General features: G+C 35.3%; 1 protein-coding gene across 1 annotated transcript in view; it reads left to right on the forward strand.

Moving 5' to 3' along the window:
- The window catches only part of KCNH8 (potassium voltage-gated channel subfamily H member 8), a 340011-nt gene that overhangs the window by 172198 nt on the left and 151764 nt on the right, over window positions 1-16049 (forward strand). Inside the window, exons 4-5 of the mRNA XM_003924923.4 lie at window positions 6128-6255; window positions 10847-11087. Of these exons, the coding sequence (XP_003924972.2) occupies window positions 6128-6255; window positions 10847-11087 (369 nt within the window). The remainder of the gene's footprint in view (window positions 1-6127; window positions 6256-10846; window positions 11088-16049) is intronic.

Here is a 16049-nt window from a genome sequence, read left to right on the forward strand (position 1 = left end):
CATGACGGAGGTTGAGATATTAGATATAGATATATTGCTAATAGATATTAGATATATTGCTAATACATGATGTTTTGTTGAGAAATCTTAACTCACTGGAGTCTAATCATAACTAATTTTTTTCCTGGAAATTTTCATCTCTCAGTGTTGCTTAATAACTAAAATGACTTATTTAATTATCCTGCTTACTGACTACTATCTCCTCTCCTTATATTTTACTTATTTGCCTTTGTTGACCTGATGGCAATTGAAACCTTCACCTTTTCATCACTGAAAGAAAAAAGGAGGGAATATATTTTCTCCTTTCACTCTCAACTCTCTTACTAGATAATTTCATAATCAATTAAATGACAAAGCCAGGAAACTTGACTCTCTATACATATTTCAAATGTGCCAGCTTTGCTCATGTCTACTGATAGCTACCACTCAAGTCTAAAGCTATCATGTTTTTACTGATCTTCTAAAACAGGCTCCTGAGTAATCTATCAACTTCTGTTGATGCTTTCTGATCACATCACACATTACAAGTCAGTATGTTATTTTGAAAACTCAGAAGTTTTCATGTCATTTGAAGGTTTAAAATCTTGCTGTTGCTTCATGGGCTCCAGCACTCTAGCTTGCTAATCTCTGCCTTGTTACAGGAAACAAGAAGAGAGTGAAGGAGATAGAAATATACAGAGAGAGAGAGAGAGAGAGAGAGAGAGAGAGAGAGAGACAGAGAGAGAGAGAGAGAGTTGGGGTGAGATATATTGAGAGAGGAGAGAGGGAGAGAGAGAAGAATAAAGAGAGAGTTGTCTTCTTACTCAAGTCACTACAAATACATATTTTAGGCTTTTTTTTTTTTCTAGAGCAGCCTAGGTTGTTTTCTAACTACGACATTTTATCATTGTACTTATAGTCAAGAGCAAAAATTCTAATGTGGCTTCAAAGGCCCTGGATGAGCTGTCTAACTTCTGCCTACCTTCTAGTTTCCCTTTTACCTCTCTTCCTTCCTTTCTCTATTTACTAACTCTTCTGGACTTTGTTCAGTTCTCAAAGATGCTGAATTCCTTTCTGTCTGAGACTCTCACACCTTGTCTTTGCTCCCCTGACCCTATCTTATTAACAACAACTATTGTTTCTTCAGATTTTAACCCTGGGTCATCCATTGCAAGCATATTTCTGTGATGAATATTACAGTAAAGTGAAATGATTTTCAACTCCAATCTTGCATGAGGGTTCAATTGTGACTAAACATTTTCACAGAAAACTTTTTTTTCTTCCATTTAGAGTCAAGCCTAAGAGATTATATTTGTTCCCTACCACCACCACCACCACTCTATATAATTTTATCAGGTTTCACTGTTAAATGGTTTGGTATCACTTTATTCTTGTCCTTTTTGTGGTGAAAAAATTGTACATTAAAAAATACATATGAAGTATAAAATATTATTACAAATCATCATATCCCCCAAATCCACTTTAAGAAATGGAACTGTACTAATTCCATTTAGTAAGGCACATGGTGGTCAACTGGAGATTCTATTTTCTAGCCTCTTGTGCAGCTAGTTGTAGTCATGTGATTACATATAGTTTTACAGCGGTTGTACATTTCTCTAAACAATATATTATTTAGTTTTACATGTGTGTGAATATTGTTAAAATGTTGTCATGTTTTCTGTGATCTTTCATTTTTTGCTTTCGTACTCAATATTATGTTTTTGAGATATGTCTGTGTTAATAGGCAGACACTATTTCATTTATTTCCCATTTATTTTCTCTGTAAGTTTAGTTTAATGAAATTATGATATTCTATGTCATTACTATGCCGATATGCATTGTTTTATTTCTGGACATTTGGCTTATTTCTAGTTATACATACACACACATGTATGTTATGTATATATGTACATACTGATGTGTTTGTGGTTTATGTAGATATGCAGATTACAGATATTGCTATGATTAATATTACAGTGAAGTAGAATGCTTTTCAACCCCAATCTTGCATGAGGGTTCAATTGTGACTAAAAATTTTCACAGAGAACTCTTTCTTCCTTCCATTTAGAGTCAAGACTAACATAGATTATTATTTGATACTTCCCATCGAGAGGCCCTTTTCTAAGATGATAAAATTGTTATCGTGTGATTTGGAAAATCTCAGTTATTACTTAGATTTCTCCATGGAGAAAGGAATTGGCTTATTGACTGTTGTAAATATCTAATCTGGTCCATTTTGTAGTTAGCATTGTAATTCCACTTGACATTTTGAAGACAACTGATACTGCATAAGCAGCCTGTTGGCAGTTCCTACCAAATTTCTGTAGATGTTATCTGAAATTTCTGGCTATTTAAAATTACTCCCTGCTGGAGTAATAATTACATTTTCAAATGTTGTACAAAGATTCTATGTAAATCAAAATATTTAACACATTAAGATATGATCTTAACTTTTAGCAGTAACAATGAAATGTGCATTGTTTAGCCACAAGTTTTTAAAAAGTGTCCTTTTTGATATTATTCTGTGCATTTTAAAATGTATTTTTAGTGATTCGAGTCTATAGTAATGTAGCAAATTTTATTTTAAACATTCTTTCAAGTATGTAGCAAAAGGTGAATGCATTTTAAAAATGTAACGTTTAATTAAACTTTTGCAGTGAATTAAACACCCCATTTGCTGGTCATTAAAGCCTCCCAGGGTGGTATGGGAATTTTGGAGGTGGGGATAATTAAAGCCCTTGAAAGACTTGGAGTCAAGTCTCAGATGGGCAGGAATTGTGACACCTGTTACTTTATGCGACACTCAATAAAAAGTAGCAGTCCTGAACATTGATTGAAGTCACCAAGGGCCTTGGTTCTGTGTGTAATAAGAAAAGGAACTCGTGACCAATTGGATTTCACATACTGACTCTATTCCTGTTACTAGATGTGTGACCATCTAATGTATTATTAGACTTTCAGTTTTCTCACCTGTAAATTGAGAATAATAATACTTATTTCATAGGATTTTTATGAGGATCAGTTTTAATCATAAATTTGGAAGATCTAGAATAAGCCTAGTAGCTATCAACAAGTCATATGACTTCCATGACACAGCAACTAAACCAAATTATTTTTATGAAGGAGAGATATCAAAGCACTTTTATGACAGTAGAGAGATTTTATGAAGCTTAAATAGATTTTAATATTTTTATATTTTGCAATAACTGTAATATAGATACAATTTATTTAGGCTAAAATTGTATGTTGACCATTTGACCAAATAATTACTGTTTCTTAATGTAATATAACCACTTTATTGAAGGACTACTTGAACAGTAGTCCTTTAGAAAGAAAATAATACAGCTAGATCCTTACTTTGTTTTAACTAAAATATAGTCAAATTGGATTAAAGATTTAAATGATAAAAATGTTTAAAGTAAGGGCAAAAGATATTGGGGAAACTTGCATATATTTTTGTGTGACAACAGTTTGACTATGCAGAATGTCTAGACACCAGAAATAGATAAAAGGATAAGTCGGACTGAAACCAGTGGCAAATCTGTGTGAGTCTGCAGCAAACTTGATCCTTGCCTTCTTGAAGAAAGAATTCAGCAAAAGGGAAGAAGTAGATTTAAGGCAGAGGGAGAGACCAAGGCAAGTTTTAGGAGTGAGAGTTTATTCAAATGTTTTAGACAAACACCCCCATTAAAAAGTGGGTAAAGAATGTGAACAGGCACTTCTCAAAAGGAGACATTTATGCAGCCAACAAACATATGAAAAAAAACCTCATCATCACTGATTATTAGAGAAATACAAATCAAAACCACAATGAAATACCATCTCACGCCAGTTAGAATGGCGATCATTAAAAAAATCAGGAGACAACAGATGCTGGAGAGGACATGGAGAAATAGGAACACTTTTACACTGTTGGTGTGAGTGTAAATTAGTTCAACCATTGTGGACGACAGTGTGGTGATTCCTCAAGGACCTAGAAATAGAAATTCCATTTGACCCAGCAATCTCATTACTGGGTGTATACTCAAAGGATTATAAATCATCCTGTTATAAAGATACATGCACACGTATGTTTATTGTGGCACTGTTCACAATAGAAAAGACTAGGAACCAACCCAAATGCTCATCAATGATAGACTGGATAAAGAAAATGTGGCACATATACACCATGGAATACTATGCAGCCATTAAAAAGAATGAGTTTGTGTCCTTTGCAGGGACATGGATGAAGCTGGAAACCATCATTCTCAGCAAACTAACACAAGAACAGAAAACCAAATACCACATGTTGTCACTCAAAAGTGGGAGTTGAGCAATGAAAACACATGGATACAGGGAGGGAAACATCACACACCAGGGCCTGTCAGGGGGTGGCGAGGTTGGGGAGGGATAGCATTAGGAGAAATATCTAATGTAGATGACAGAGTAATGGGTGCAGCAAACTACCATGGCACCTGTATAACCGTGTAACAAACCTGCATGTTCTGCACATGTACCCCAGAACTTAAAGTATAATAAAATACAATAAAAAATGTTTTAGAGCAGGAGTGAAAGGGAGCAATGTACACTTGTAAGTGGGCCAAGTGGGTGACTTGAGAGATCCAAGTTCCCTGTTCAGCCCTTGACTTGGGGTTTTAAACATGGGCATGGTTCTAGGGTTTCCACTTCTCTTCCCTTGATTCTTCTCTTGAGGTGGTCTGTCCACATGCACAGGGGCCTGCCAACACTAGGGAGGGGCTGCATTCACAGTGTGTTTACTGAAGCTGTGCACGTGTTCACTTGAGGTGCTTTTCCTTACCAGTAGAGCATTCCCAGAGGAAGTTTATATACCATGTAAACCCCACCATTTTGCCTCTTAGTGTGTATGCTTGAGCCCACTCGTTCAACTCCTAAGAGTACCAGCTTCAGATGTTTTCTGTCTATTGAGAGAATGTCTTTCACTAGCACTGGCTGCAGCCAATTATCATTTCAGAGACAGCTTAGCAACCACCTGACCATCACCCAATGCTTGCTTGACATTTCCAGGGAGGTGGTCCTCTCCTGCACTCTTCCTGTCTAACTACTTACTCCAGCATGACAACAGAAACATTAAAATGTTTAAACTGCATAAACAAATTCCAATTCAAGCAACATGTTTGGGACATTTTTCATGGCACCCATAATGAAAAAATGACAATTACTCTAGTATACGAAGAGTTATTCTAAATAAATTTTAAAACACTACTTTGATTTTAAAATTGACAAAATGAATAGACCAGAAAAATCAATACAAATAAACAATAAATGTTTAAAGCATGTTCATGATTTTTATAATATGAATTAATATGTCATTTTTCAATCATCCAAATATTGGACAATACTCATTTGATAGTTTATAGTTTCGATTTGTGTGTGGTGAAGCAGGCACATCTGTTCATTTGCTGGTACTGTAAATTGCTGGAATGAAATTTGGAATACATATACCAAAATTTAAAATGTACGTACCTCTGCCAGTAATTTATTTACTAAATAAACTCAAAGGTATATGTATGCATTTAAGAATTTTCTTTGAAGGACTGGCCACACAGATTTGGACAAGAATCTTAGATAAGCATAAATCTTCATGATAGAGAAATAGTAAAATTAATAAGATTAGTTATAGCCTTAACATAGAATCTCCTATTTTTTAAATGTCTAATAGCATACTATGTTAAGGTTATTAATGTGAAAAGTAATAAGTAAACAGTTTTCACTGCAAACTTACATTTATGGAGAGAAAAATAATTATAAATGTGGAGATAGGGTACATATTAGAAAGTTTTCTGGAAATAATGGTTTTAAATGTTGAGAGTAGAATTAGGAATTTGAGTGTGGAATAGCAGGAAGGAAGGAATAATACCCATTAATGCCTTTCAGAATTATCTGAAAATTCTATGTTCATGTTTGTTTTACTTTAATTTTTAAAAATTAATACACTCAGTATGACGATAACTATGTAAATTGTAAAGGACTAAGACTAAAATTAAATAAAATGTCATTAGGATCCAGCAGATTATTTCAGGTATTGAAAAACATGTACAATATGCTCTTGAAAGGTAACTGTCAAAATGACATTCTTGAGGTGAAATGATGCATGCATTTGTGTCTAATGAGTTTTATTTTCCCCCAGACAAAGTCAAAGGAAGATCAAGAGCAGGGACTCACTTTGACACAGCCCGGAGACGGAGTCGAGCAGTCCTTTATCACATCTCTGGGCACCTGCAAAGAAGAGAAAAGAACAAATTGAAAATAAATAACGTAGGTGGTATGTGTGTACAGGACGAATGCTAGTGTCTCCCCTGGTGGCAATGTTTGACTCACTAAAGAAAGGCCTCAATTACTCATTTACTGGCTTGCCTAGATTTTTTTCCACTTTGGTTTGTGCTTTTCTATAAAGAACAAACTGGAAAAGGTCAGCAGTCATGAGACATTTCTATAATAAAAGTGCTTAATCATAGTGTTATCACAGCCTAGAAATTAGAATATTATTGCAGTGAAGTACAATATGGTACTAGGGACACTGAAAATGGGGACACACTGGTTACATTTTATGAAACCAAATGATGCAGCAAGTCATATTACACATTCATAGTTTGCTGGTTAAAATATCTCAAATTTAATTTTAGTTTCATCTGTTTTGCACGTTATCTAATTCTACAAATGCTTTTATCCAGGGGAACGTGACCAAATCCAAGTCATTATTCCATTAAAAAATTTACATTTTATACAAAATACAGTTGAAAATTTCACAGTGAAACACTGGATTTACAATTACATGCCATACATTAAACAATTTTGGGAGAAGTCACATGTTTAGTAAGTTACAATAGAGTTCCTTTCTGAAATATGGTGTTTATCTGTCAAAGTCACAACAAATAACTATGCCTGTATAAGGTGATTCTTTCTGATTTTACATGACATATATCCTCCAGGATTTCACACTGAATTTCGTAATTGGGTGTTAGCACTAAGAGACTTCACTGAGAAACCTATGTTTAAATAGAACAATGTCTATTTAATTGTAGATATTCAAATTTTTTAAATGATGTTAATGTCATTAATTTGCCTCACAGAATCATTAGAACATATATGTGGGGTTGTGTGACAATAGGTCGCAGATTAAATACTCAACATCTTACTTGCCTAAGAAAAAAATGTCACATGAAACAATCAGAGCTATTTTGGAACTGATTTAAGATCCAGAAGTTCTGGGAGTTAGGACAAAGAAGGGATCCTTTGGCATTTTATTTTATACCTGGCAAGCTCAGGGACTACCTAATCCAACATACACATACTTTGATAAAACAAGACCATGCATCAAACATACAAAGTATTTATTTCTCTGATTGTAGTGAAGAAAGAAAGATGTCTGAACCCAGAGCGAGGAGCAAAGTCTGACATGAAAGTGATGCAAACCTGACTCTATTTCAGTGCAAGTTTCTGGAAGCCAGTTCAAGATATTTTGAATCATTTGTCCTTCAAGGACCATCAACCATGCCCATGTTGGTCTGCCATGTACCACTGTGGAGGGTCACAGTTTCCTTTTTTTTTTTTTTCTTAATTCATTATAAAGGTTCTCTAGGGATACCTGTGCCTAAGTGTCATATTGATTTCCCAGGAATCCAAGGAGAGGCTTGAGACAGTGCACACCACTTGATCTATGGATCCTTCCACTGGTGCCTAGTTACATCTCCCTTCGATTACTAAGTCAGCCTTGGTGACAGTAAGCAAGTTATAGGAAGAAACAAAGGTAACCACATCTGGGCTTGATTCCATGCAAGCCAACCAGCAAAGCACCTAAACAAATATCCAGAGATTCTGTAAGGCTGAAAGCTGACACTATCTAACTTTTAGTAGAGAATTTAAGCATAGCAAGTATTAGTGAGCTTAGAAATGCATTTGCTGAGCATGCTATTTTTCCCCTTAGATTCAACAAACTTAAAAATTTAATTTATAAAAACCATAACTCCTGCTACTTAGCTAATTTGCTTAAGTGCCATTCATTTAATAAATACAAATAACAGGATGGAGCACTAAAATAATACATAGTAATTTAAGATGACTAATTAGCACAGTGACTCTAATCTGCAGGTAATATCTTACTCCTGAAGCAAAGTATGGAATCAGGACTTGCCCTGTTCACCTGTTCACTATCTCCTAAAAGAATACAGTAGAAGGGCTAAGTGGCAGATAGAAGGGAGAAGGAAGAAGAGGAAATGAACTGTATAGTTTATTGAATAAACAACAAATTTTCAAGAAATTCTGGCTCTGATAACATTTGCACACACACGAAAAAATAATTCTTAACATTTTTATAGTCCTTTGCTATTTACAAATTCCTTTTACTTACATCGTATTATTTGATTCTTATAGCAAGCCAGTACTAGCTCTGATTTTTATTAGTTCAATTTTAATGAAGGAAAAAGACCCAACTTACTCAAAATCTCAAAAGTTGAAGCAGCAGTGTTGGTACCCAGCCTTTAATTTTCTAATTTAGAACCACCATGCTTCTGACTCTTACCTTGCTGCTTCTCAGATACAATTCTGTGGAACAGGAATATATGCTTCAGCCATAGGCAAATGAACTCATCAGGTCATTAGCAGGTTTGGGAAATCAGGATATAACATATTTTAGTCTGTCTCCAACTTTGCCTGATATGCCTTGAAAAAAGTGTTTTCAAATTCTGCCTTCCTTGATTTGTTATTCTGTCAATCAAATGAGAATGGGATGATGCAGATGTTTCCAACACAAAGAAATCTTTGGATGCTTGAAAGGAGAGTGCTACAAATGCATATTTCTGGCAGGGCACAGTGTTGAGTGGAAGAAGAGGAGCATCTATTTTTTTCACTCAGGTGATTGTGTAAAGATGTTTGCAGGATTTGAGCTAACAACATTTCAAAATTTAAGTCTAAATCTCAGATGTATTCAATTCTCAGTATCTTTTCAAAATATTTTTAAAATGTTTAAGTAGCCTGCAAAATGAAACCATGTAATTTGTTTTCTGATTTGTGCCAAAAACTAATGTATTGCTGAACTTTTGCAACAGAACCAATGCCTCATATAATCAGCATAATCAAAAAAAACCCCAAAACTTTACTTTTTGAGTTTTCCCAAATCATTGCCCCTAGATATGGATACTCCCTCAAACAATATAAAATTTTAATTTCTGTAATATGATAGGAAAAACTTATTTGAATAGAAAATGAGGTATTTCCCATGGTTTCTGATAATTATTGTAGTAAATATTCAGGGAAAATTTGGATTAGAACCAATCATGTTATTGCAACTAGAAGTGTTTATCAATGATAAGAAAATTAATGGTTATAGACTTTAATTTCCTCTTTCAATGTAATAGCCTGGATTTTTATGAGAAGCCCGATGGGGCTACTTCATTCCACTTCTCAGTTTTATGCCGAAATCTACCTTTGGAACTGGTTTCTTGAAACCAAAGAATGAGGCAAAGGAGACAGGACAAATATCAGGGAATTGTATGAAATCTAGAGTCTGTGGCAGATGGGCATCTAAGGACCATCTGGAAGTAGTTTAATAGTGCCCCACCACGAAGTACTGACATTATGAGATGCCTGTGTGGGTTGAGTGAGAATATTAACAGGAAGTAGATACATGGGTTGAGAATACCTCCCAAAGAGAAATGCCAGAAAGGGGTGCATTAATATTAAGGTAGCGGAACTATTCAATCACTGACAGACACCACTTAGAGCTAAGTGTTCCTGATCTTTCTGAACCTTTCTTGAATCCTCAGGTACTTCAGGATCCCTGAACACATCACATTAATTTGCCCTTCCCTCAGTGACTGAGACAAGAACACAACGCTATGACCTGCAAATAATATGCATTCTGGAATTTTTAACTGCTCTGTTAATTCGACAAAACTTTCAAATATAAGTTTCCATTACCTATCTTGTATTTCTCATTAATTGAGGTCAAAGCAAGGTCTGCAAGTATCTGGTCACAGGCTTGTCAAATTTCCTCACACGCTATTGTTGGGCCTCCCTTTGTCTCCTAGCAATAAGGGAATTGTTCATCAATTTGAACTGCATTCAGAGTGAAGTGTTTTTGCGGTTATCAAAAACTTCAGCTATTCTGCATTTAATCAGCTGCACAGTGAACATTGGCTTTCTCCTCCCATGACTTGAAATAATAACTCTTGAGTAACTGTTTCTTATTTTACCATCTGAACAAGGTCTGGCCCATGTCAGAATGCATCTGTGTCAATCAAGGTAATGAGGTCTGGGTTCCAAACTTGAAGCTTCACCAACAGCCACAATGCAAAAAAAAAAAAAAATGCATGTAGTTAACACAACTTGGTTATATTTGGCAAGAAATGTAAACTGTTTACAATATAATGTTGGTCATATATCTATTCTTTTTGGAAAGAAAGGTGCAGTTGCTGTTATCAGTAAAATATCAAGTCAAATATGTTCTTTAGATAATGACAGTCATCAGAAATCTATAGGTATACAGAATGTCCTCATGACAGTAGGAATGTGAGTATAGCTTTGTTTATAATGTGTGTAGGATTACGTGTAACTGTAAATGTTTTTTAATGACATTTTAGGTAATGGTCTTTTTGTTTTTTACTGAACAAAATCTGGGTTACTCACTTAGCTTCTTGACTAAACTCTGCATATTCCTGTTGCTTATAACAAAGATGTCTGCTCAGTTTTAGATGCTTAGATGTTTTGCATCACCAACTTTTAAAAGTAACTTGTAAGATACTACATTGTGTAGTGAATGATCCTCCTCACAAAAGTGTGTTTCAAGCTATGTAATCCTTGTTTCTAATGTTGTGTTTCTCCTTTTTCTCCTTTTTGTCTTCATCCACAGAATGTTTTTGTAGATAAACCAGCATTTCCGGAGTATAAAGTTTCTGATGCAAAAAAGTCCAAATTCATACTTTTGCATTTTAGCACTTTTAAAGCTGGCTGGGACTGGCTTATTTTGTTGGCAACGTTTTATGTTGCCGTGACTGTACCTTACAACGTTTGCTTTATTGGCAATGATGACCTGTCCACAACTCGGAGCACAACAGTCAGTGACATTGCAGTGGAGATTCTTTTTATTATAGGTAAGAAACGACAGTTGCTTTCCTAGGATATTTGCATATGGGAAGTGAAGTGTGTTCCAGATTTTTCTGACATGAATTTGAACTAAGGTCCATTTGCATGGGCATGATTCAGCCTCTGATGCAAATTCTGGAGAAGCACATACTGTATTTGGATGTCTGAAAATTGCCTCTCCCCCTGTCCCTTTATTCAAACAGATCTAAACTGATCTCCTGTGTTTCTAAACTTATTTCATCCAAAATGGGCAAAAAAGATTTAACAGCTGTTTTGTTTGTACTCTCACATCCTTCATGATCTTAAACTATGTAGGGTCAGAGATGGGGTTTGACAGAAACCCACCAGTGGTGTCGTGATAGTGGTCCAGTCCTTGATGTGATCCTTTCTCCATGCCCTTCCTTGCCCTTTCTTCATGTTGATGGTTTCAGTCAGCGACCCGGTTGCAGAAACAAAGGGTTACATAAGCCTTGCAGTAAATTTGAAGAAGCAGTACGTATCTGATTTTAATTAAAAGGCCCCAAAGGATGGTTGTTAAGAGAATTTATCACTGGAATATTGGGTACCTCAGTCGAAGCTGCATCTGTGCCAATCTTGTAAATCTTTTCCTATCTTCCTGTCCCTTAAGCCTTCATCTTGTTTAGACCAAAGTCTAGCTCTGGCTTGCTCATTCTAGGACAGATTCTGGGTCTTTAAGTCACAAAATTGACTCCCTGTTGAGTTATTGACTTTCATTAGCAGCTGATGCCTGTTTCTTTCCTTGGTCATGGTAATAGAGGGCAATATCCTTACTCTAAAGATGAGAGAATGCTTGGAAACATTTTCAAGCAGATAGGTGAACAAAGGAGTGAGAAGTGGATCTCAAAATTTCAAAGAAAAATAAATAAATAAGACACATCAAAACCTTGTTTCAATGGTGGTAGTTTGTTTGTTTGCTTGTTTGTTTCCCTCAGTGAAGCTGTTAAATCTTCTAAACTAGATGGATTTTCTAATTGAATGGCAGCACATGTTTGCTTTGGATGAGTTTCTGTGCTCTTGGTGGTATGGCTTGGCATCATTATTAATATTGTATCTACTGGGTACACCCTTCAGAGCCTTGATAGGCCCCCTGCTCTCACCTCAGAAGTGGTAGCTGTAGTATGTTTAGGCCACTAGATAGCAATGTTATCCAGGCAGATGGCAAATTTATTTCTAATTTTTTAATTTTAAAATGAAGCTAAGGTTTATTAGAAAGATGTAACCATAAAGTTATCTATTAAATGGAAAATAACATTGCAGTTTGAACAAGAATTTAAAATGAAAATGGTAGACAGATTGGGTGTGTCTATGGTTTTGTATCCTTTTGCTTTGCCAACCTTTGACGTCTTCTCCTGCCCATCCATGATGCACACATAAATTAGCATCCTAAATACACTCTCCATCCAGGCACGGCGGCTCACACCTGTAATCGCAACACTCTGGGAGGACAAAGTAGGTGGATCACCTGAGGTCAGGAGTTCAAGACCAGCCTGGCCAACATGGCGAAACCCTGTCTCTACTAAAAATTCAAAAATTAGCTGGACATGGTGGTGCATACCTGTAGTCCCAGCTACTCAAGGGGCTGAGGCAGGAGAATTGCTCCAACCCAGGAGGCAGAGGTTGCAGTGAGCCAAGATCGTGCCACTGCATTCCAGCCTGGGTGACAGAGTGAGACTCCATCTCAAAAAACAAAAACAAAACCACTCTCCATTACCCGGTCAAAGTTCTGAAGAACTTGGGCAGTCACTTAACATGTCTAAGCCTTTGTTTTCTGTAGTAACTATTTCACAGGGTTTTGTGAAATAATAGACGTAAGTATCTGCTTAACAAATATTCATCATCTTATTATTGTTACTTGCAACTTCGCTATTAGGTCAGATTATATCTTGAACTTTCCTTTCCATTCTTCCTGATTCTTAGATATTTGAAATTCTTTGACCTTAGAAGCCACTTCTGTTACCATCTGTTCATTAGCAGGTGATGATTTATTTACTTCCATAAAAACTCATACCTTTGATGGAGATATTTTATAAGTTTTTGTTTTAAGGCTGCTTTTCTCTACTAAACCAATGGAGACTCGTTTGCTCCCCTGATAGCTCCCCTAAATTCTTCTGTGTTTTTTATTACTGTCATTTCTACTGTGCTTCAGGCAGCAAGATGGTTCTCCCAGTAGGCAATACCCATCCCTTACTAATTACATGACCAAGGAATGAAAACTCATTCCAATTTTTTGCAGTTTAGTTTCTACAGAGATTTATTTAGGATTTCAAATTTTGGTCTGCAAGCAGTTCTAGTATGACTCCTGCCTGAAATCCCCTGTTGACTAACTTAATTTTATAAGCAGTAAAAACTTTCCTGTTCTTTCCTACTGTTATCTGCCTGATCTTTCTTTTAAATGAGTTTAAGCATATCTACAATTTATTATAGCATATTGAGAAAAATAAAGTAATACTTCTCTGCTTCCCCAAACCTTTATTCTATAAAATATTTCAAAAAGGTGGCCTAAAAGTGATCATTGAGAAATAAGTTAAAATACTGGGTACAATATAGTGCATTGCCTCTATTATTATATCTTTACAATGTGAAGGTAGTGCTCATACCATTCAATATTTATTAAATTAATATGTGTGATAAAACGTACATGTATATTTGACCTACTATTTATTTTCTATTTCCAGAAAAGTATTATTAATTTGGTGTCTTATAATCAATCAGGGCAGAATTGTTAAAGGGAAGTGCAAAAAATGCCTAGGAAGGAAAGGCATTCATATAACTACAAGATGACGTTTTAAAAATATTTTGTTATTTTTGAAAACTGCTGTGTATTCACAGGTTCAACAGTTATCTCTCCCATTTCCTTACCAATTCCATTACCAACTCCATACAAAACTGTTAAGCAATATGATTATTTTAAAATGATAAATAATTCAAATGTTCCATGAAGAAAGGACCCACAGTCAAATTTGGGAGATGATGTCTCTCTTTTGAAGAGTCACAACATACTTTGGCATTGTATGTCTTCTAAGAAATTTAATGATAAAGATATTTATTTAAATATGCTTAATCCAGCATTTCTCAAATTTATTTTTACCTCAAAAATTCTTCCCCAGACCACTTAGTGATGCTCTTTTGAGAAGACAGACTCAAAAACATTCTTCCCAAATAGATTCATCATGAAGAAAGTGTCTGAGTGTAATTATGTTAGTCAAAACTTAAATATAAATGGTGAATCTCTACTAGGTACTCTTACCCTTAAATTATTTTGTAAGCCACATTAGTTATTTGGGATCAACAGGATGCAAGGTTGTCTACGAGTTACAAAATTTGGCTGTATAGTTACCTTTAGTTTAAAAACCATCCTGTATAATTAAGCTGCTGATTAAAAGTCTTATCAAAACTTAAAATGAGAAGTAACTGAGTAGCAATTTATTGAATCCAATCTTTCTTACTCCACAATTGAGGAACTGTACATTAGTGCTTTGCCCAAGGCCCTATAACTGACGGCAGACTCAGATTTCTGGTGGCTAGATCAGGTTTACAGCCAATATGATTCCATTTTCTGAAAAAAACTCCACTCAACTTGCCTTTCTTTATTTATGGCAATGAGACAGAAAATGAGAAAAAGAAAGGCCACCTTTTTTTTCTTCCATGAATATGGAAATTAATAGTTTGAATTTGTAATCTTGGTGGTGAAAACTGCTGCGTATTCATAGATTCAACAGTTACCTTTCCCATTTCCTTACTGAAAAAAAAATTTGTGTGTGTGTGTAGGCAGCAATATGCCCAGACTCAGGGAATAAATTCTGAATGTTCTAAGCCAGTGCTAATTTCATCCTCTTTATCCCACTTTCTGGTGTGAAGATCAGTATCTGACCAAGCCTATCCAATAGAATATAAAGAGATGATTGTTTGGTGGGGAGAGGGGAGCTTCTTGGAAATAATTCTTTCCCTGATAAAAGAAGAAAGACATGCAAGGGAAAAATATTTGCATCCCCATTCCTTCGTTTCCACTGGGATGTGTAGATGGAAGGATACGATGTTTGAAACCACTGCAGCTGTCTTATCATTCGGAAAGATATGGCTAAGAAGATGTGGATGGTCAAGCAGAAAGCTAAGATGTTGCATCTCCAGACTCCTTTTTGAATGCTGCAAAATGTTCCTGTTATTGTAGCCCCTGTTAACTGGATATTTTGTTACTAATCCTTATATCATTCTAAAAATTTTTTTTTTTTTAAATCACTTAATTGTTTGTGGTCCCTTGCACTGGGCCATTTAAAAGCTCTAAATTATATTCTTTCAAAGAAAACAGAATAGACTTTTTTTTACATCTTGTCATTTTACTATGAGACTATCTAAAAAGTGATTTGCACATTCTTATTATCTACTATTATAACCCCAAAGGCTGAGAGTCATAGACTTATGCCATAAAGTTGTATCCCTGCCTTGGTCTAAGAACTCCTCAGAAAGCTAAATGTCAAAGCTAACATGATATGCAAGTATGCTTTCTGTTTATGTTTACCTTAGTCAAAAAAATCACTGAGTAATAGAACATCTGAAAAAAACAGAATAGAGAGATTAATGGGGAATATATAAATAAAGGGATAAAGCTGAGAAGCTTTCAGAATGGAAGTAACATATAAATCCTGAGGCCAAAAGGGCACTTTAGGAACTGAATGGGATAAAAAATATAGTTCATGCCTAAACATGTCACAGTGCAGACTGTAAAGGATTATAAAGAAAATCTTCAAAGGTTCTGGAAAGAGAAAATTTACTTACCAAGGAATAATTATTAGACTAAAATCAGATTTCTCAGCAACAGTAAAGGCCAAAAGGCAATGAACAATATCTGGCTTATTTGAAAAAAATACTAGCTGGTCTTTCTTCCTTCCGTTTTTCCTTCCTCCCTCCCTCCCTACTCCCTCCCTTCTTTCTGTTTTCTTTCTTTCATCTCT

The sequence above is a fragment of the Saimiri boliviensis genome, chromosome 9 (assembly GCF_048565385.1).
Source record: "Saimiri boliviensis isolate mSaiBol1 chromosome 9, mSaiBol1.pri, whole genome shotgun sequence".
Taxonomy (NCBI): domain Eukaryota; kingdom Metazoa; phylum Chordata; class Mammalia; order Primates; family Cebidae; genus Saimiri; species Saimiri boliviensis.